The 22,767-nt window shown below is 51.2% G+C and overlaps 1 protein-coding gene across 2 annotated transcripts; it reads right to left on the bottom strand.

The window, feature by feature from the left end:
- Window positions 1-15,145: 15,145 nt before the first annotated feature.
- UTP11 (UTP11 small subunit processome component) lies at window positions 15,146-22,699 on the bottom strand. 2 transcript variants are annotated; one of them, XM_062014397.1, is made up of 9 exons: window positions 22,388-22,699; window positions 22,215-22,276; window positions 21,098-21,200; window positions 20,764-20,877; window positions 20,023-20,116; window positions 19,621-19,751; window positions 18,063-18,173; window positions 17,338-17,428; window positions 15,146-16,514 (listed from the first exon to the last, which is right to left on the bottom strand). In XM_062014397.1, the coding sequence occupies exons 1-8, from the start codon at window positions 22,448-22,450 to the stop codon at window positions 17,345-17,347; spliced, it is 762 nt and encodes a 253-aa protein (XP_061870381.1). In that variant the 5' UTR covers window positions 22,451-22,699; the 3' UTR covers window positions 15,146-16,514; window positions 17,338-17,344. The 2 variants fall into 2 exon arrangements, with proteins under 2 accessions (XP_061870381.1, XP_061870380.1); XM_062014396.1 differs by lacking the exon at window positions 15,146-16,514 and having other exon boundaries at window positions 17,136-17,428; window positions 22,388-22,697.
- Window positions 22,700-22,767: the final 68 nt, after the last annotated feature.

Consider the following 22,767-nt stretch of genomic DNA (forward strand, 5'->3'; position numbering starts at 1 on the left):
GCCATACATCATCAGGAAGAATGTGTGCTTGGGTAACACATTAGAATAATACATTATTAGAGCACTGTTGCTATGGTGATGTATTAGGGCAATATATCATTAGATACCTTCCATTGATGATGTATTGCTGCAAACATGGCTCATGCCAGCACCAGCACAAGGGCCACAGGGGAAGCCTTTGCAGAAACTCTTCCCCTTCCCTAAGAAAGAGACCCCAAGTGTAATGGCTTCACTGAGGGGGTACAGGGCCAGGGTTGGCCTGGGGTACCTCACCCTCTCCCCTGAGGCCCTTCATGGTGAGCTTTGCTCTGTGCTGACTCACTTGCTGTGTTGCCTGGGGACCCAGCACCTGCATTTGAGTGCATCTGTGACTGCCAGGCAGAGGGACAAGGTGTGCCCAGGCCCTGCACTGAGCTACAGGAGCTGAGGCATTAGCAAGTGTCTCCCCAGTGCAATGTCTAGTGCTGCTGCCCACACATCTGCCCAGACTCTCAGGTGAGGGGCTGCTCTGGGGCTGCTGCTCCCCACCTCTATCACACTGTGCTCTCACACAGGGAGCAGATCTGCTCAGGGCCTCTGCATGCTCCAAAGAAGTTTGTCCTGTTCTGGTCCCCAGGCAGCCAGACATGCTGGTGGCATGTGCTGGTGTGAGGAGGAAAGAGAGAGACCCAAGCCAGAGCTCAGGGGCTGTGGGAGGTCAGCATTGGCTCTCCACAGGAGCCAAGCTGCATGGCCACTGATGCCACTTCCAACCAGCCCCTTCCCCAGCTGCTGGGCAGCCTCCCTTCCCTGACAGCTTGGAGTGAGATGCTGCACTGATGCTCTGGCTCCAGCCTGGCATGAACCCAAGAAGTTAAGCCCAGGGGAGGCTGCAGCCAGCTGAGTCCTTGGGCACTCCCATGGCCTCTGCAGGGCTGTGCCCTTCTCAGCTCAGCAGGCTAAATAAATTGCTTCAGTGACAAAGGCTCCAGAGAGCAGAATGGCAAAGCAGGTTGTTTTCACTGCAAAGTGTGCAGCATGCATCAGATATAATTTGATTTTAATTAGTGGAGAAGAAAGTAGCAGAGTTAATAAAGTATGCACTGCCCTTTGCAGGAATGGCAGTGCTGAATGCCTGGGAAAACACACAGCCAAATGGGGGAGACTAGTGCAAGGTGAGCAAAGGCTGGTGGTGCCTGGGCAGTGGAGCTCCAAGCACAGGGCCAGGAGAGGTTCCCCAGCCCCTGTGATGTCCCACTGTCAGGTTTACTGCAAAGAAGCAGTTTGTGGAGCACATGCTGCTACTCAGGGTGGAGATGCCCCAGCTCTGCAGCCTCAGGCTGAGTGTTGTGTCTTAGCTGTACCCAGGGAATTTTCAGCTGGCTGAGGGGAGAAGGCACCAGCTCCCCTGCCCAGCTCTCATCTGGGACACAAGGTTGGACTCTTCTCCCAGTAAGGAGGGACAGGACAAGAGGAAATGGGCTGGAGTTGCCCCAGGGGAGGTTGAGATTGGAGCTGAGGCAGAGCTGTTTCCCTGAGAGGGGTGTCAGCCCCTGTGCCAGGCTGCCCAGGGAGCTGGGGGAGTGCCCAGCCCTGGAGGGATCCCAAAGCTGAGATGCTGAGGGCCAGGGGTCAGTGGTGGGCTGGGCAGGGTGAGGAGAGGGCTGGGACTGCAGCAGCTTCAAGGGCTTCTCCAACCCAAATGATTCAGTGGTTCTATGAAGTGGAGGCTGCTGCTGAGGCTGCACAGGTGCCCATTGCTCCCCTTCCCATCTTTGCCCCACGCCTGGAGGAACCTCAGCACCTGTCACTTGTCCTTGCAGGGGCAGCTGTGGTAGGGCTGCTGCTGGATCTCACAGCTTGAGGGATGCAGGTTCACAGCAGCCCTGGATGCAGCCACTTGTACATACCAGTTAGTATTTGGGCAGCAGGTTTTCTGGGCTCCATTCCCAGCAGTGTGGGCTCGTGGTTAGACCACTTAAGAGCCAGGCTGCCCCCACATCACCCTGCAGATGCACACTTCCTTCCCTTGCAATCTGTGTGGGAGCAGAGCCTGCCCACTGAGGGCAGAGGGGCCAAGAATAAGAGGTTGTTTGTGCAGACTCAAAGTATGATAAATAATATTCCCCTGGCAGTGCCCTGCTGCTGGTTCCCATTTGTAATAACAATGTGTGAGACACTTTAGGAGAGCAAGACTGTGTCTGCCCTTGATGCCAATGCTTTTAAGGGTTCAGTGTGCTGCCCTGCTCCCAGGCACCAGCTGCAGTGCTTTAAGCCAGGGCTGCTTTTAGCTTCTCAATCAATTGGATTCAATTAAGTGATAACATGAACCTGTGGGTAGAGAAGTGATTGCTTAGCCCTTAATCAGCAAGTTCTCCTCAGGTAGGGCACAGTGGTTTGCTCCCCAGTGTCAGGGCTGATGCCTTCTGGATGGGCACTGGGGAAAGAGTTCCTGGCTCAGCCCCTGGAGCACTGACCTTCAGCTGGTGCTGGGCCAGTGGTGGGAGTGAGGAGCATCATGAGCTCAGCTGGTTTTGTCCTCTGAGGACACCAATGCTGGGCCCTGAGGCTGAGGGAACCTTTTGCCACTGAGGTTGCTGCCCCATGCTCCCCAGGATAGAGGACCAAGGCTGGGGATGCTCAGCACAGCCTGCACACACAGGAGCAGCTGCCTCCAGATGCAGAGGTACATTTATTTAAGCCACTCTTTTTTTTCCCCCTCTGTCCTCAGTGCCTTGTTTCCACCCTGACATGTCTGGGAGCAAATGTGTGAGGGAGGCTGTGGGCATGTTGGTGAAGTGGAGCTGGCTCTGCCCCTCTCCCTGCTCCTGCTCCACAGCCATGGGCTGTGTGGGCACCTCAGCACTCTGAGGCCAGACCTGGCTGTGAGGGATTTCAGACATCAATAAACATCAGTGTCAAAAAGGACAGGGAAAAAGGTTATTTATCAGAAAACAGGCCAAGCAGCAGGACTGCAGCAGGGGTGACATGTGCTGCAGCCACGCTGCCAGGGCAGCTCAGAGGGCTCAGAGCCACCCCACCAGCTGATGGCCACGGCTCAGCCCTGCAGCTCCTGGGCTGCTGCCACCAGCCATGACAGCAGCCAAATATTGCTCTTGCTTCCTCTGGTGTAATGAGGAGTCTGGAGGAGTGACAGACTCCTCAGAGCAAGTCAGACTTGCAGGGGGCTGAGGTTTCAGAGCGAGCTTTGCAGCCCTGCAGTGCTCTCCTGGCTGCTGGGCTACCCAGGCTGGGGGGAGCTGTTGTTTCTGTGCAGAGCTCAGGGGCTCTTTGGCTGCCAGGGAGCTGCAGAAAGCTGTCTGAGGGTGTGTGGACATGAGTGTGTGTGTAACACAGTAGAGATTTAAGAGAACAACGTTGTACAAAGCACAAAGAGAAGTTCTTGTAACAGCAACAGGAGGAGTGCTGAGTTGCTGTGGGATTGTAGATTGTTTGGAGGTGACTGTTTAGTACAGACACTCCTGTGCTACATGGCTTTGTGTTTCTCTTCTGCAGCCACAGAGGATGCACAGACTGTGCTGTGCTGTTTGTGGGGCTGCCTACAGCCCTCCTGACTGGCTACAGCCCCACTGACTGACTGTAGCCCCACTTTAACTGCAGCCCCGCTGACTACAGCCAGGCTCAGCCCCACTGGCAGCAGGGAAGGATCCCCAGGAGGCCAGAGCTGCAGCAGGGGAGGGTGTGGGATGCTTGGTGGCACTCCTGGTGCCAGGGCTGTTCCCACAGCAAGGCCTCAGGGATGCTGTCAGCACATCCCTGACATGGCTGGGACGTTCTGCATCCTTCAAACCTGTCCTGACGCCACGGTTCAAGGTACAGTCCCAGCACTGTTCCCTCCCTCCCCATCACCTACCTCTGATTAGAGCCCTCAGAACAAACCTGCTGCTGCTGCCTTTCCCAAGCTCTCTCGCCCCCACACTTTTGCCATATAAATCACTGTAATTAAAGTGTTTGGAAAATGCTTTGGGAGCCCAGACAAGCATCCCCACATGCTCCACACCCAGCTCTGCAAGCCCAGCTTCCTGCTGCACCCACCCCGCTGCCCTGGGCGCTGCATCCCTTCCCTCCCCTCCCAAAACAGCCAGCAGGACAGGAGAGAGGACTGTTCCCAGGCTGTGCTTTGCCCCAGGCTGCAGGCCTGCCTTCAGCTGAGGCTGTGTGGCAAGCAGCCTCCTTCAGCAGAGAGGAGCTCGAGAGACAGGGCAGCAGCCTGCCAGGGGGACAGTGCTGGGACTGCTGTGGAAATCACCACTCTTCACATCTCTCTGCTCAAAGCTCAGGGAAGCTGGTGCTGTCCACTGGCTGCTGGCACACCTGGCTGGGGAGAAAGCCTTGTGAGAGGGTTTGATGGGCACAGCATGCTTCACCCTGCACCAACCCTTTTGCTCATTGCAGGGGAATGAGCCCCAGCAGCCACAGCCCCTTTCTGGCTGGTGCAGATGGAGATGGGCATGGCTGGCACGAGCCACTGAGCTCTACAGCCCTGGGGAGGAAGGGCAGAGCTGCTGCAGGGACTAGCAGAGCCTGCCAGCATGGCCTGGCCACCATGGCGTGGGCACAGCTCAGCAGGGCAGGAGAAGGTCCCATCCTGCCCTAAACAGAGGCATGAGGAGCCCAAAGAGGTTTTGTCCCCATCTGTTTAACTCAGAACAGTCCTTCAGGAATTGGTCCAAGCCACTACCTGGGGGAGAAAAGCCACTTTCATGCCATGGGCAGCAACATCCATGAAACATTAATCGTTAACAGTGAGCCCCTGGAGTGGAGATCAAAGCAATCACAGGAGAAAGCCAAGGCAAAGGGAAGCAGCAGAGCAGCAGGAGGGGAGATGAGGCTGCCTGGGTGGGAGCAGAGTGGGCTCTCAGGAGCCTCAGCAGTGGGGCTGAGCGTGGGGCCCTGTGCAGAGCAGCTCCTGGCAGGATGGGAGCCTCTCAGGACACTGGTGTTCACACACAGGGAGGGGTGTTTTGGGGCTGGGCTGAGCACAGTGATTGCACATGTGTCAATGTGCTTGGCTGGGGAGGAAGCACTGGCAGGGACCAGGAGGAAAGGGGGCTGGAGCTCACTGTCAGTGCCCAGCTGGACTCTGGCATTTGAGAGGGGGCATCTGCCAGCAGGAAGGTCCCTGATGCTGAGCCTGCCTGCAGTGGGCTGGGGCCTGGGAACTGGACCAGCCTGCAGGACACAGTCACCTCCCCTGAGTACTTTTGAGGGGTGTTCCCAGGCACCTCACCCCACTCCTGAGCCCAGACTCCTCCAGTGGGTCCCTGCCCACTGATCTTCCTCTCTTGTGCTGCACTCAGCTGGCACCAGCTGTGCCCCATGCCAGGAATCTTTGAGTCAGCCCAGGCTTTCCTGTTCTGTTCCCAAGTGTCCTGCTGCTCTCTGGCTGCCTGAGCTGCTGCCCCTGCCACAGCAGCTCAGGTGCCACACCACAGACAGGGGATTTTCTCACCCAGCACCCCAGCTGCTGCTCTCAAGAGCAGGGGCCAAACACCCTGGTCTTTTTCCCCTGAGTTCAGCTGCAGAAATGGGAGCTGAATCCCTTCCAGCCCCTGTGTGCTGACTGAGACCAGTTGGCTGATGGTTGCTGATGGGCAACACCACTAAGGCTAACAGATGCCATCCCAGTGGCCCAAGCTCAGGCAGATCACAACCATCCCCACCTGCTGCTGCCCCCTGCACCAGGATTCTTCTGCATCCCCTTCACCTTGATGCTCCCCCTCAGCTTTCCCAGTCACTCAAGACCACATGTGAGGATCTGCAGGTGCCCCTTCAACAGTGGGTATTTCACAGCCTGACCAAGCCAGTGACCCCCTGAAGGTTTGTCTTTTGCTGCCTCTTTCCCTTCCCCAACAGGAAAGGTTCAGCAGCTCTGCTCTCAGCTCCTGCTCAGCATGCATTTTCTTTTTCACCTTTTAATGAAAGCAACTGAACTGTCTGAAGTTGCCTCTCAACTCTTCTCAGGGGTTTGGGTTGCCAAGAAATGATTGACGCATTTAATGGAGGCAGTGGGTGCAGAGGAATTTGGCAGGAGTCCAGCCTCATGATACACAAAGGACACTGCCATTCCTGCTCAGGTTTTCTGAGCTCCTGCTCTCTTGAAACAGAGAGCTGTCCTGCATGGGGATATTGCACACTGGCTGGAGAGCTCTGTGAGCTCAGGAGCAGCCCTGGGAACAGGGCAGAGTCTCAGTAGTTGGGCTGCTGGGGAATATCCATGGATGTGCACAGGTTTAGGGCAGGCAGGGCTCTGCAGGGGAGGCCAAGCCTCTTTCAGTGCCTTGCTGGTTTTTTCACCCCTTTGGGATGTCAGCAGTCTTGTACCTGCACTGACTGAGAGCCAGTCTGGTAGATGTGTGCATGTTTCTGCCTATCCATGCTGAGGTGTGAACCTGCATGTGAGAGGGGTTGTTCTTACACTTCCCAGAGAGGAACAGAATCACACAAAGTCCCAGAATGGTGGGGGCTGGAAGGGCCCTGCAGAGCTGCTCCAGCCCCAGCTCCTGCTACAGCAGCTTCCCCTGGCTCAGGGGGCACAGAAACGTGTCCAGGTGGGGTTGGAAACCTCCTGAGAAGGAGCCTCCACACCCTCCCTGGGCAGCCTGGGCCAGGGCTCCCTCAGCTCAGCACCAAAGGACTTGCTCCTCGAGTTCCAGTGGCACTTTTGTCTTCCAGCTCATGTCCATCAGCCCTTGTCCTGCCACTGGACACCACAGAAAATAAAGTGTCACCCTCTCCTCTTGAAATACTTGTAGGTATTAATGAGGTGCCCCTGAGCTCAGGCTTCTCCTCTCCAGGCTGAACAGCCCCAGGGCTGCAGCCTTTCCTCCTCACACACATGTTCCATCCCCTCAGCATCTTGGTGGCCCTGCACTGGCCTCTCTGCAGCAGTTCCCTGTCCCTCTGGAGCTGGGGAGCCCAGAACTGGACACAGGACTCCAGATGAGGCCTCAGCAGGGCAGAGCAGAGGGGGAGCAGAGCCTCCCTCCACCTGCTGCCCACACTCTGCTTGATGTCCCCCAGGCTGCCATTGGCTTCTTGCCCATGAGAGCACATTGCTGCTCATGTTTAGTTGCTGCCCACCAGCACTCCCAGGCCCCTCTCCTGGAGCTTCACAGTCTCTGGTGAATCAGCCACTCCTCCCAGTTTGGTGTCATCAGCAAGCTTGCTGAGAGCCCCGTCTGCCACACATAGTCTGGTGAGGGAGCAGCCCCCACAGATTGCATTCCACATACACACACACACTTGCACATGTACCTATATGTTATAGAATCACATCTGTCCTAAACACACTTCCCTGCACACATCTGTGCTGGTGTGTCCATGCAGGGATCCTCCTGCACCACCACAGCCCATCGAGTGAGTGGTGGGCACAGGCTGTGTGACACTTGCATGCACTGCAGGTATCACTCTGAGCTATCCCATTGCCTAGCAATAAATAATAGTCATTACTGGACTCAGACAGCCTTCCCTTAGCAAAGGAATACTGTGTCAGCCAACTGCAAGTGCAGTCTGAAGGCTTTCACCTCCCCAGCCTTCCTGGGAGGTATCACAGAGTGACCCTTAGACATTTCTTAAGCTCAGGAGCAGGGTTAGGAACAAAGCTCCCTGTCAGTGCCTGACCACACTGTCTGACCTCAGCTTAGCTTTATCCCATTGAAAGGCACCACCAAGCCAGCACTGGCATTGCCAATCCACAGCAGGGGGAGGGCCCTGGGGTGCTTTCAGAGGGGCACCCATTTCAGATATCCCTAGAGAGTGACTTCCAGGAGCAGACTGGCTAATGGGTTTCTTGTGCATTCAATGTGTACATGGCTCATCCCCTGGAGCTTCCCATCTCCTACAGATAGAAAGGGCAATTTGTGAGGCTTACACAGGCTTATTAAAATATCATTGTGAAAGGGTGACTTAAGTACCTGAACAGAATAGAAAAGATTTGTCTCATTAACCAGAGACTTATAAGTCTTGTTTCCTCTTCCTTGTGTCTCCCCATAGGAGTGGAACAGTCATTTATTAGCATGCCTAAAAAACAACCCCCCCAAAAAGCAGCCTTAGCTCTTTGGAGGATGTGCTGTTTTCTCACAGGAGAGCAAAGCCACTGTATCTGAGTTGTGATCTGATGCAGGCAGGCTGGGAGGGAGCTGAGGGAGCGTGCCTGGTGCTCAGATGCCTGGCACATTCTTTCAAATAATGCCAAATGAGCAGCATTATCCTGAAAGCAGTGCAGCCTGAACCTTGTTTGTGTGGCCATGGCAAGTGTGGGCTGGAATACAGCTCGGGCTATTATCATGTAATGAACACAACAATTACTCTGTAAGGGGGGGAAAAAAGGGGTTAGGGCCAGATAGAGTCTTAAGAATAAAGACTTGTTTGGGGGAATTATTCACTGGGTCCCTGCTGTAGGTGGACTGCAGCAGATTAGAAGGAAACATTATCTCTCAGGGCAAGTTCAGAAGGACAAATGAAGCCAAACTGGCAGAGGCTGAGAGCCTCAATACATTATTCTCTTTGCTCTACAAATCTGTGAGAACAAAGTGCTCAGTGTACATGCTCACCAGGGCCTTTTTTTTTCCCCCTGGAGGACCACAAAAGTTCAGCATGAGACGAAGGGCCACGTGTTGGCTATTAGTCCACTACAAAGAGCATTTGAGTTTAGAATTTAGAGTCTCATAAAAACATTATTGTCTGCATCCTGGGGCATTTGTTTGTTAGGGCAACATGGACTGAAAAAATGTGACCCCCTGTGCAGCTGTGTGCCTCACCACTCCTGTCATCCCTGGCCCACCTAAGGGGCTACCTCAGGCCAGCATCTCCCAGCCTGGCTTCATCCCTGTGCCCTCCTGCACTGGGGAAGCCTCCTCACCAAGCACTGGGCTTCTCACCAAGGGCTCCTCCTTGCCACAGGACTGCTCTGTCCCAGGACTGCTTTAGCTCAGCTCCATGGAGAGCCCCCAGGGGCAGGGCAGTCCTGCTGGGTGACCATCAGTGAGGAGCAGCTCCCAGCCCAGAGGGACAGCAAGTGCCAGAGCAGCTCACAGGGGAGGCTCAGCTTATCCTTCCTTGGGCTCCTCCTGAAACAGATCTGACACCTCTTCTGGGAGAGATGCAATGGGAAAGCTGACTGGACTGGAGCCACTCCCAGCTGACCAGGGACCACTGGTTGTCCACTATCTCTGCAGCATTAGAAGAGAACAGAGAGGTTTGCATTGCCCTAAGCAAGCATGGAATGCTTCCAGCTTTTACAGCCTTACAATCAAATCTCCTGCTTTGGGGCTATCCTGTCATTCTGAAGCTGAAGAAGCATTTTTGTCCCACTGAACAGTTGGGCTGATGGGCTTTGTTGGGGCAGGAGGTTACACCTCACCCAGCAGCCCTTCACACTGTGTGGAGAGAGGCACAGGACACACACTATGGAGCAGTACCCTGAAGCCTCCATCAACATTTCTGGCTCTGCTCTGCTCTCATCCCTCTGTGCTTTATATGTTCACCAGGTTTGAGGCGAGGAAGAAGTTTAGATCCAAGTGAAAATGCCAAAGCCTGTAGAGATCTTGTCTTCCTCTGCCCCAGGGGAGTCACAATTTTGCCTTTTACCCAAACATCTTTCCCCTCAGCACTTCCCCAGCATCACTGAAGCCCTGGGCAGGAGTAAACCTCCTGCTTGAGGCTGCTGTGGCTCAGTTTGGAGCTGCTGGCCTCAGTTTGGGCTCTCTGAGCGAAAGGCAGCGGATGGCAGAACACAGGATCTGACAGTCCCTCCTGGACTTGCAGCCTGGAATCAACAAAATTATGGACAAACATTTGCAAGTACATCTGTGACACTTCTGGGTTGGAAGCTGCTTGCTGCCTTCCTGCTTTAGAGTGATTTTGACACAAAGCATCCCTATGGTTTTGATACAGTTAAGCCCATGGCCAGGCTTTATCAGACCCTTGGCAATCTATGGGACAGTTTTTAGAAGCATTTTGTTCTGTATTTGGATTGTCTTCCAACTAACAAGATGATCAGCTTTGGGCTGAGAAGAAGGTTTTAAGGAGTGTCTCTTGCAGCAAGGAGCCATGGGACTCTCAGCAGGGCCACTCCAGGTCTGCATCTGCCCTGGGATGCTGCAGGATGGTGCTGTGAGCTGTGGGCAGGCAAGTGAGCAATCTGATTTCCCCCTTAGATTTGTTTGTCCTCCTCCCAAAGCAGCCTGCACACAGCAGCCACTGCTTCCTCCAACTGCACCACAAGAAGGAACATGTGCTTTTAAAAGGCTAAACCCCCCCTCCCCCCAAAAAAAAGGTGGAATATATTATCTGTTCACAAAGTCAGTGTAAATATTAAAGAGCCCACGAGGGGAGATGTCTCTGATGATGTCTTTTCAGGAGTGTGGGAGAAAAATCCATCCAAAAGCTCTATTGAGGGGTATGGCCAAAAGGCAAGCAATGCTTTGAGCTTGTTCAAAGCCACAGGTCAACAGTCTTTCTGGGACTGCAATGGGAAGCAGCTGGCCACCTCTTCTCAGAGTCAACCAAAAGGTCACTTCAGCAAATCCACAATTTCAATAAAAGAAAGTGAATCCCAGAGAGAGCCATTTGAAAAAGAAAGGCATCAAATGTAGAGATAGATGGGGCACGTCTGGGTGCCAGAGGACCTGGAGGGCTCTGGCTTAGAGAGTGTCTGTGTGGTGCAGGGAGCTGACAGGTATCTCAGATGCTTCTGAGCACTGCCCTGCCCCACAGCAGAGGAAAAGGACCCTCCATTCCCTGTGTGTGGGGGGCAGAGCAGCCTGGGAGACCCCCTGTCTTGCCCCACTCGTGCTCTCAGGCTGGGGAGCCACATCCCTGCAGTAGCAGAGCCAGGCTGACAGCAGCAAGTCCAGAAAGGCTGGGAACTGAGAGAGAGCGAGCTGGGGGACTCATCTCCTGTGCTCCTGAGCTATGCCAAGGTAGAAGGACAGCAGATCATTAAAACCACCCAGGAGATACTTTGATTGATAAAGGCAAGCAAAACAGTCGGTGGTGTTATGTAATGCAGCTCTGTCGAAACAGTGCAGGAAAGTTGCCTCGTGCCAATAAATCAGGCAGCGGCCACAGAGGAGCAGATGTGAATCACACCTTGCTTCATATGCCCTGCAGTGTTTTCACTTATTGTTCCAGTTTTAAAGATTAATGGCACTCAGAGATGAGTATTAGCTCTGCTTCCATTTCATGCTCGTTATCTGAAGGGCTTTTTTCAGTGTAATTAGCATGGATCAAATTTTCCAAGTGGCTCAGCAGACTTGCTGCTGTACCCTGGCTGCCCAGCAGGCCTGGGGCATCCTGCTGCTGCCATGGAGCCTGCTGAACCCCGACTCCTCACAGCACCCTGGCTCCTCACAGCACCCTGACCATGTGCCAAGAGGAAAGGCAGAGCTGAGGGCACCCAAGGAGAGTGCAGAGGAGCAGCCCCCCGCAGGCTGTGCTGATACCCTGGTCACTCGCTGCTCCAGGACACATCTCATCAGTGGGGCAATGAGGTAGGTTGGGGGCAAATGGTGAGGGGTCCCCTTTGCCTTGGCCAGTGAAGGCAAACAGCCTGGCAGCAATGGCTCGTGAGGAAGGGCACAGCAGCCTCCCCAGTGCTGGCCACAGGGAGCCAGGCTGGCTGCCCACAGTCCCAAAGCCTGTCTGCAGCCCCTGGGCACCTGCTGCCAGAGGCTGGGCTCCAGTGGCACAGCTGTGAACACCAGCCACAGCTCTGGGCCTTGTGCCAGGACATCCCTGTGTGTCCTGGGGGATGAGAGCTCGTGGCACATCTTGCCTTGGGTCTAAACAGGGTTTGTAGTCTTGAAACAGGGAGAGAGAACAGTCACTGCCATCTCCTCTGCCAAGCAGAGCTGCAGCAGCTGCAGCCCAGAAGCAAGTGTTTCCTGACCCAGGCTGCCAAGAACCCCCACACTCAGGCACAGCACCCCTGCAGAGCTGCAAGGGGCTGGCAGCCTCTCTGGCTTGAAACAGGAGGAGAAAAGGTACAGGCTGCTTTTCATTACCTGGGCCTAGGTTCTCAACAGATTAGGACATGGAATATTTGATGCCTGGAGGGGTAACAGAGGTAAGTTCATTGTCATGGGCTGGGAGAGGGCAGAGGTGGCATGGGAGGGCTGGGAGAGGGAAGAGATGGCATGAGAGCTGGAGGAGGTGGCTCAGGAAGGGGAAGCCTGTTGATATCTTCCATCTGGCTTATCTGAGACTGGTAGCACCTGGTTTGGGTTTGTGTGTGCTGTGTCTCCCAGGTGGGTGTGTGAGGGATGTGGGGGGATGTGTTGGTGTCTGAGGGATGTGGAGGTGTGGGTTAGTGTGTGAGGGATGTGTGTCAGCGTGTGCTGTGTCTGCCCATATGTGGTGCACTGGGGGGACTGATAGGGAGCAGCTGGACTATGGGTGCTCATATGGGGCTACCAAGGGGCTGGAGTAGCCCAGGGAGCACACTGCTGAGTTCCCTGCTACACACAATCAAGCCTTGATCGTTTCTATCATGAAGATAAACTGGCCATTGTTGCCAAAAATAAATGTTAGTGTTCCAAATCCACACTTCAATAGCACCAGCTCATTAGAGATGCATATCATTTGGCTCCAGTCCCACACCTTCCAGCTCGTTATAAATATGCAGTTGCTGCTGGCTCTACCCCAATCATCTCTGCAATCAGAGCTTTTAATTAGGTTAATTAAATTGTATCAAACCTCGCAGGGACGCAGTTCACTGATGCTGATGAGGCAGCCAAAACAGACCTTAACTCTAGCTCTAATGAAGGCCCTGCTGCCTGCTGCAGCTAATGACAATGCATAATAAATTAGAGCTTCCCTAGAAAGGTGTATCAGGGCTTGTGCTTCAGTAAATGATGATCTATATGCACCAACTTACTATTTCAGTCTTTAGGTCTGCCAAGCCAGGGACGTCCTGGGAATATATTCTCACTAAATAATGGGGCTCCTACCTGCTCAAAGTAATGCTGTTCACCTTGGCTCTCTCAAGACACTAAAAGCTGGGGGTGTGTTACTGTAGAGATGGCAAAACAAATATTTGCTGCTTTCACCTTGCACAGCACTTGGTCTGCTCTGATGGCTGGCTTCTCCCAACAGAAGCAGCAGCAGGTATTTACTTATTGGAATGGCTCTGTAATGGAATTTGGGAAGGGACATTGTTTGGAGGGAAATGGGGGGTTGTGTCTAAGTATGAAGCAGCAGGAATGGGGATGATACCCTGTGCCAGCATGGGGGCTGCTCCCAGCCAGGTGGGGAAAGATCTGGCATATAAGAAGCCCGTGGGAAAGAAAGGTTTAGGGTTTAGAGCAGCCATGTTGAGCAGCAATTAGTCATTCCTGATTTACATCCTACTCTCTCAGCTCCCTGCTGTTGAGCTTCCATCAGGCTTGACTGGAGGAACTTCACCACCCTTCTCTCCTTGGTGCCCTTGGGCAAATCACCTTAGTTGAACTCAGCTGTAAGGACAACAGGATCTTAATGACAGTCAGAGCCAGGGCTGCCAGTTCTGCCAGCTGGAGATGCCTGTGATCCCATCCTTGGCCCACCATCCTGCTGCTGACCCCAGGGTAACAGCAGCCAGACTGCAAGAGGGAGCTGTTGGGATTTTGGGCTGCCAGGCTCAGAGTAAGTGGACTTATAAACATGTTGTACAGCACCTATGGTGCAGGTGGTGGGAGGGGTGGAGTGGAACCCTCCCTGCTCCACTCTGCTGAAAGAAAACAGCAAGGAGGGCTCTGGGGCTTCTGAGTGTGGGGTGAGAGATCCCTAGTGATGGGTTCTCCTGTTAGTAATATGTTGTTGCAGTTGCCTAGAGATAATCCTGCCAGTGTTTTAATGCAGCCTGCTATTAACTTTTATAGACAATCACTATCAATTGAATTCTCCAGCTTGAACAAGGAATTACAGGAAATGATTATACAGCACAATATTATTCTGAGTCACCTGAAACCTGAGCTGTGATTCTGTGGGGTATTTTGATATCTGTATCTTGCAAGCTGCAGGGAACCTCCTTGTTAAAGAACCTGTTGGCTCAGCCTTTGATAATTATCACAAGCAGAAAATAGCTGTGGGCTGTTTTTCTCTGTCCTTCTCCAGGAGGGCCCAGTTAGAGGATGGCAAATCCCACCAATGACTCTCTTCAAACCTTGCATTGCAATCAAGTGGCTGTTTTGGTCAGTTATAAGGTATTGACTCTTTCCAAACCTTTGCAGGAACATTTCAGTGCTTTAGGATGAGAAACTCAAGCTTTGGGAGTCAAACCAAGAGCAAGGTATGACAGATGAAGAGAAGGGAAGGGTGCAAGTGCACACAGACAGGTGCTATATCAATAAGCACCCCACTTCCCCATCAAAGGTTAACTGTGAGGCTGAGGGGGGAACAGTCCAATGCTCTCCATAAACCCCTCATTGTCCCTTTATTGCCTCTAATTGCTAATTGTTTTGCAGTGTGATGTTAGATGTGGAGCTGTTTTCAGACAGCTTCTGTCCAGTTTCTTTCAAGGTGTGAAATGGGACTGAGGGTCTTATTGAAAAATAGCCAAACAGAACCTGGGCACCTATTTTTGATCCCCACACTTTCAACAATACACAGGCCTATCTGCCAAGGTAAACCAAACCAGATTCTTCCTTGCAGCAGGCAGCCCTTTTCCCATTCACCTGGGCTGCAAGGAGCCAGGTCACAGCACAAAAAGATAGTGGTTAGCCTGTGGTGGCATTATCAGTATTATCAGTATCTCTGGACAGTGAGCTACAGTAACTGCTGTTGAAACACAACAATGGGTGTTGGTCAGGCAAAAGAACTTTGGTTTTGCTCTTTGAGATGGTGCAATTTGTTGGCTGGTAGCCATCAGGAGCTCTGGGGGCTGTAGGTGTGAGTCAGCCCTATCTGCCAAGGTGGAAGTTCAGAGATGAGCATCCACCAAATCCTTGAATGTCACAGGCAGTAGGTGAAACATGTTTGTGCATGAGAGCTGGCACCTCCTTTCAGTCTGTTGTGGCCACAAGCTGATAAACCACTCCACAGCTGACTGGCTTTGTATCTAAATGTTTGTGGTCAGGGTCCAGCAAGAAGCCTGCTCCCAGTAACACCATGGATATAACAGGGCTCCAGTTTGCCTTTAAGACCTTCATGCTTTCCCAGGGAAAAGGAACTCAGACCAGGCACTACTTTTGCTCCTCATATTCTGTACAGTGAATGTTAAGCTGTCAGGTCTTCACTGAAAGCTTCCAGCTCCCACACACCCGCAGACAGGTGAGAACTACACAGCACTCAATCGATAATCTTCTATGGCGAGAGCACTGACCACTCCAAGCCCTGCAGCTACCTACTGCATCCCACATCTTGCTCTTTCACTGGGAAGAGTCGGTTCTCTTCCAGGAATTAGGTCATTTGTGCCCATTGTAATACTCGATGTATGGATGAGACCAGAGGCACACCAGGTGTTCCCAGTACCAGGCTCAGCAGATGCTCTTCTTCATTCAGGGTGCTACTTCCCAGCTCCTGCCAGTCCCTCCTTCAGGGTTTTCTTTCCCATCCTTTCCAATAAGCCTCTCAATGCAGATTAAAATTAACCAGGGACAAGGATCAAATATTTATCCATGTCAATCCCAATGTAAAAGAGATTTCACTTCAGGAACACCCAGCCAGTGTCACAGGGGAGCTTTGACCGACGTCTTCCAAACAATTCAAAGCTCTCACAACACAACTCAGGCAGTTTCCTCAGAGTCTTGCTTTTAGGATGCCTTCTTTTGGCATGGCTCTGAATATTGACCCCTAAAGCTTTGAAATGAGAACAGGGTAGTGCTGGAGGCTCAGGCCCTGAGGTGATCTCAGCCCTCAGCGCGCCGCCGCTGCCACCTGCCGGCCGGGCCCAGCCCGCGGCCTGATGGAGAACCAGGGAAGGAGAGGGGGGAGAAGGAAGGTCATGGGGATGTGAGTCTCAGGGAGGAAAAGCAGTGCAGCTTCCATGCCCGTTGAGGAAGGAAAATGAGGAATTTTGTCCCTGTAGTGCGTTTGGTTGGTGCCAGATGGTTCAGAGCACCCGGTAATGGTGATATCACACGGGACAGCAGCTCAAGTGCAGGTAATAACACAGCATAATGCCTCACAACAAAGTATAATGCCTCACAACAAAGCATAAAGCCTCACAACAAAGCATAATGACTCTTTTAGTCCTTCCCAGAACAAAAAAATTCACCCCACAATTGTTGCCAACTTGGGAATCTTTGCAATGGCTGAATCGACGTCTGAAGCCGCTTGTCAGCACGGAAAAAAAGAGTCCCATTTCATCCAAGAGAAGCAGGAAAACTCCCAAAGGGGAAGGAGCTTGAGAAGAGCATTTCATTTCTCTTTTCCCACCATCTTGCATGGGCATGTGCTGTTATTGGCAGACATGGTACGAGATAAGAGAAGGAATGTATCCGCCCAGGCTCTTAACTTGCCTCAACAGCTCCAGGAGGCTCAAGGATGCATCTTCATTGTTCTGGGTTGAAACCCCCTTCCAACTACCAAGGCTGCAACAAACATGAACATAAACAAAGATGACAAACTTTTGTCCTGTGCTTGGCTTCTGTATTGCTTCTCCCTACGTGTGAACTTCAGCATTGCCTCTGTTCATACGTGGTAGGCAACACTAGGACTTTGCTGTAGCACAAGTACGACCCCATTGCACAGCAGAAGATGCAGAATACAAAAAGCTCCTTGCTATTGAAGTTATTCATAAAGGTTGAGTTCTTCTTCCTTTGTGTACAGTAGAAGAAACGATTCCCCACTTCCAGCACTGTTCTAGCACAGTCATTGGCCAATATGGTGCCCTTAGCAATGCCTTTTACATTTCCCAAGTGAAATATTTGATGCAGATAAAGCAGAATGGGAATGTTAATATAGATTTGGAGGGAAAGGAGGGTGACTGGAAGGATAATAAATTCAACTTGAACCTGCTGGAAGCTGAAATCACTTCTGGTTTTAGAAGCACCACGGTCACAGAGCCAAACGTTCAATCCCTTGAGCGCCTTTTCTGTTCCTGTGCTGGGCTAAAACCAGCTCCTGGTCTCTTAATCCTGACCTTGACTTTTCAAGGATTGTTTATGGTGTGTATTACTAGGGACATGCAAGCACCTCTTGTGGCTTCCCACTGTAAATACCAAGAGAACAAACTCTCTGATTTATTAATCAATTAATTAGACAGGGTGTATTTACAGCTACCGCAGGCCCACAGTAATTTGTTTTAAAGAAGTTGTTAGGCTGCAGTGAGAAACAAACTGATATGGTGCATCAGCCCTCCTTCCTAAGGAGAATCCTCTTTCTTTTGAAGCAAAGACAGGATCAATTCTTTACCAAATGGCTAACGTTTCCTCTGAAATTTGAATTTGTATATAGCTGGACTAGTTGTTGTCTCTTTCTTCACCTTTACTTTATGAGTTTTGTCCTGGAAAAACAAAAGAACAAGAAAAAAATAGATATTTCCTGAGAATATTTGTGTAAGAGGAAAAAACCCAACCAAAGGACCCACCCTCATAAAATAAGAGTCTCTGTCTGGGATTGACAAGGCATTAGTGAAGAATGGCCACTTGCCACTGTTTAGGTAGGAATTACATCTCCATCTGCTCTTTCTGCCTTCAGGTTGTCAGGCACAGGGTGTTCTGTTCACCAGCAGCAGTGAATGGCCTGTCCCATTGAAACAGGGAATTTTTTTGGCCATTTGAGTTTTTAAGGCCTTCTCATAGCCCACAGAAATGGCTCCTTGCCTCTGCTACTTGGAAGTAGTCATTTAGTTCTTCAGAGCCAGCAACAGTATTTTAGACCAGAGTTGTGAGCAGCATTCCAAAGGTGAGTCTTTGTCCTTGTTGACATGATAAAACTTGGGTGAGCAGATATCATTTACCACCCCTGGCACAACTGGAATGCTTCACCTCCTTGTTTATTACATACTAAAAGAGGGATACTACTTCTTTTTAGGAGAAGCATCGGTTAAAAAATCAAGAGTGAAGAAGCATACACACAAAACTAGACCAAATGACCTTAACCAAACAGATTACAAGAACCAGAACTAAATCTCTCACCAAAAGGTCTTTCCGTGTCTGGATTTTCTGTGCAACAACAAACATTGCCTTTTCTCTTTCAATGCGCTGCTTCAAGAGGTCATACTGATTCTTCCTTTGCTGGGCTAATTTCTGGAGAGAAAAAAAAAGAAACAGGTCATTTTAAGACAGAAAGGAAGACACTGTGGTCTATAACTGCCCTAGGACCTCATCAGCATGTTTTATATTTCAATATCACAATCATATTAAAGAATGTTGCTTCAATTCCGTGGCTGGATTCCACAGAACCATTTTAACATCTTGATGCTCATACAGGAGATTTTCTAGGGAGGACCTAATTCTTTGTTCTTGTTTTAATCTCCTAAATATATTTTAAAAAAAGAGAATAAACTCCCCATTGAAAACCCAGTTCATCTAGAAAAGGGGGGGAAAGAAACAGAAGAGAGAGACCAGAGACCAATTCCTGAAGTGCTCAGGAGCTGCACAGAGGCCTCTCAAAATGCAGCTTGTTTAGTCATGTTTACCTACTAAGAGCAGATGGCTTTCCCAGAAAAAAAAACCCTACTGCAGGTGTGATTTAAGTAATTAAATTAAGGAGAACGAATCCCAACATGCTTAATATATGACTCAGACATTTAGAGGAGAAAATTTGTCAGTCTACAACTTGTCCAACTGCTTTAGTGACAAGCCAAACTGAGAAAGCTGGCAAGAAGAAAGGGACCACAGGGTGTTTTTGTTATCTGACATCTGATATAGGAAAAAAAACACAGGTTACAAATTCAGCAATCAATTTTAAGCAATTTTTACCTTACACACACCAACTCCATCTATAGAAATGCCCAATGCATCTAAACCAATTAAGCAGTATTTCCCAGTGTTAAAGCCAAGTGTAGCTACTTCTAGGACAGAAGTGCTGTGGTATTAAAAGATCATAATCAAAGTTGATTCTGTAAGCACTTTGTCCTAAAGAATCATGAAACACCTTAAGAAAGTCAGGAAGTGAGACTACAGCTTAAATAGCTTTAAGAAGGAGGGAGACAAATCCTGAATCTCAAGCCTCAGAACCTAACTGAAAAATATCCTAAGACCAGAAACTCAACAATAGATAGATCTGCGTTGGAATAAGCTTACTCACATCCCTATTCAAGGGTACAAGGGTTTGGGGGGAAGTATGAGGAGAGATTTAAAAGGGGATGTTGCAAAAATCACACTTAAAACTCCAGCAATCTGATGACAAGACAGTCCCATAAGAGTGTGTCATGTAACAGAGAAGAAATATATCAATCTTGCCAAGGAAGCTGCCTAACCAGATTCTAGCCCCTAAGTCACAGTTATTGAATCATAACCCACAGTGGACTGGGACACAAAAGAACATGTTCTTTATGTTAGTCAAGATTTGATTGTAGGCTCTAGGCACTTGATGGTGAAGTGACAAGCACTACAGCCTTGTGTCTGCCATGAAAATTTTAAGACAATAGAACAAATTCCTCCTCCACAAAGTCCAATGGATCCTCTTTAGTGCTCCTTAGATAAAACATGGAAAGCATTAAGGCAACTGTAATACAAACAGTGGCACTACCTTTAAGTGGACAGGATCAGTAGCTCCTTTCAGTGTCTCTTTCTGCAATGTGGCAACAGTTGGTCGGTTGTACACTCTGTCTACAAGCTCTGGGACAGTATCCAGGTGAGTTGCAATATCAAACTCCTGAACTAGAAATACAAAGACATTTAGGAGTAAAGTCACATGGGCTCAGCAAACCTGACAAAGATGTAGCTTAAGAACAGTCAGTGATGAAAGGCTCAGCAAAATAGCTCCTGCACAACTGAGGTCTTATCTAGGAATCAAAACAGATTCCAGGGCACCTGGCTTACTATTCCTGGAAAAGAAGAATCTGGTTTTGTGACAACAGCATACAGAAGGCACCACATTATTTTAACCAGCCTACAATAAAACACCGAGGAATGGGTTTTCTCATCAAACCTTCTTTTTTGGTGTCGAAGAAGAAGAGGTGCTTGTTGCGACCCTTCCCCGCAGCACCCAGCAGATGGAGCTCCGACTTCAGCCTCTCGATTTTCTGCGGGGAAGAAAAGGGACTCGGGTTTGCCAAACATCCCTAGCAAGGTAAATAACGTCTCCCTGAAGTAAAATTCCTGTTTGTTTTCTCAAGCATACAAGCATCCAAATTCTTCCTTACTTTTTAATCTTTGACAATGCACCTAGTTTATATCTATGTCAGGTATTCACAGCCTCTCTTAAGAAAAGGTTAACGGTTCTTTCAGGTCCTACACAGCCAAATGGGTACAAATCAGTTACCAATGCTGTAAGTTATCTGTATGGCAAAGTAGGAACGATTATCATGATGAACTCACTAAGCAAAACCACGAAGGAAAATTCAAAGCTGACTTTGTTTCATTCTTTTATCTGCAGTGATGTTTGTGGATCAACATCAAAGCATAAAACTCATTCAGAAGTGGACATTATTTCTGCTATTGCCTGCCTACCATAGTCAAATAACTCCCTTCTGTAACAATAATCTTTAATTCTTTATAAACATGAGAAGCAAGAGTATGATTTAATGTGTGGAATTTACATAAGAAATTGCTATGCATTATAATATCTGTCATTTCCAACGTTACATGAGTCAAACACAACAGCACACACCACCACTACCAAAACACAATGAAAAAAGAACAAACTGGAAGAAATGAAGTGAGGTGTTACCTTGGATTCTGCCACTCGTTTCATTTCCACATATTTAATATCCTGTGTCCTCATTAATTTCATTTGTTCAGGGGTGACTTCATCCTTTGGCTGCTTTATTACATGTACTCCATCCTAAAACCAAACATAACATAGCACCTGTGGATAGACACCATTCAAGCTGGGCTCTAATAATAAGAGCCAAAGAACCTTTTCGTCCTTTGCCCCTCACTCTCTTAGATGCCATCCACAGGCACCAATCTGGTCATCTATTTACCAATTCATAAAGCAAAAGAAAGGTAGAAAACAGGACAAGATAGTATAACCCTTGCTTGAAGGCAATTTAGTTTCTCACCTGAAGCTCTGAATGGATCATTTTAAAGTAGAATTCATCAGGATTCTTGTCCAGAGCTTTCTTTTGAAGTGCTCTGAGGGCATTTTGTTTCTTGTGATAGTCACTGAGGAAAAGAAACAAGACAAAACAAAAGTTGTTCAGCAGTTTCTCCTTGTTCACACTCCCTAATGAGATGCTGAGTCCTTTAAAGTGATGCTCAGAGCTCTGAGAAGCAGGCAAGGCTTTATATACAGAGCTAGACACCAACAAGCGACCTCTGCTTTACAGTTTGTTCCTTTATAAAGCTGGAATGCTACATAACAATGTAAGAAAGGCAAGGGAAGCATGTTCACACATTCTGTAAAGCTTATTGAGCTGCTTAGGACTCCTAGATGTCCTCCAGAATCAGCTATCAAAGCTGGAATGTTACGATTGTAAGTTTTGTATTGATAAGGGTTTGGTGAGGCCTTTGCTTTCCACGTTCCCTTTCCCCTGACTCAGCCGCAGGGATATTTAACTCTCCGTGCACGCTGCATGCGGCTGAGCGATGGCGTGTGCCAACCGGCACCAGGCACACTGCCTCTTGCGCAATTCAGCACCGGATTTCCGAACCCTCTGCCTCCCGCAGCACTGCGGGGCAGGATCCGCTCCGGCCATGCGCAGAGGCCTCCCAGAGCACAGGCCTCCCAGAGCACAGGCCTCCCAGAGCACAGGCCTCCCAGAGCACAGGCCTCCCGGAGCCGGGGCCTCCCGGAGCCGGGGCCTCCCGGAGCCCGGGCCTCCCGGAGCCCGGGCCTCCCGGAGCCCGGGCCTCCCGGAGCACGGGCCTCCCGGAGCCGGGGCCTCCCGGAGCAGAGGCCTCCCGGAGCCGCGGCCTCCCGGAGCAGAGGCCTCCCGGAGCCGGGGCCTCCCGGAGCCGAGGCCGCCCGGAGCCGGGGCCTCCCGGAGCCGGGGCCTCCCGGAGCCGAGGCCGCCCGGAGCCGAGGCCTCCCGGAGCCGGGGCCTCCCGGAGCCGAGGCCGCCCGGAGCCGAGGCCTCCCAGAGCCGCGGCCGCCCAGAGCCGAGGCCGCCCAGAGCCGCGGCCTCCCAGAGCCGCGGCCGCCCTCCCCTCCCTTCCCCTCCCGGCGGCCCGACTCACTTGGCGCGGAGCTTGTAGTCCTTCTTCTTCTCCAGCAAGCCCAGCTTCTGCCGCGCCGCAGGCTAGGAGGAAAAGCAGGGAACAACATGTGCGGCCGTCAGTATCGGGGGTACGGCCGGCAGTATCGGGGGTACGGCCGGCAGTATCGGGGGTACGGCCGCCGGGGTACTGACCTGGGCCCGCTCGCGGTGCGGGCGCTGCCCCGACTTCGCAGCTTTCCTGAAGGCGGACGACATGGCGGCGGAGGACAGCGAACCGCGGCCTCCGCTCGCTTGACTCGGGTCTCTCCCCTCGATCCGATCCGATCGGGTCCGATCCGGTGCCGCCGCCGCCGCGCTGCGAAACGTCACGCGCCGGGCACGGGGCGGCGCCTCGAGGTCACCGGGCGCGCGCGCGGGGCTCGCCGGGTGGCGGCGGCGTCTCCATGGCGACGGCTGCTGCCGTTAAACCGCGTTAAACCGCGTTAAAGCGCTGGGCCGCACGCAGCCCGAGCTCACCCCGGCCCCCGGCGTCCGGCTGGACCGTGGGGACACTCAGTGCCGGCCTTGAGTTG

This window comes from Colius striatus, chromosome 24, assembly GCF_028858725.1.
Source record: "Colius striatus isolate bColStr4 chromosome 24, bColStr4.1.hap1, whole genome shotgun sequence".
NCBI lineage: Eukaryota > Metazoa > Chordata > Aves > Coliiformes > Coliidae > Colius > Colius striatus.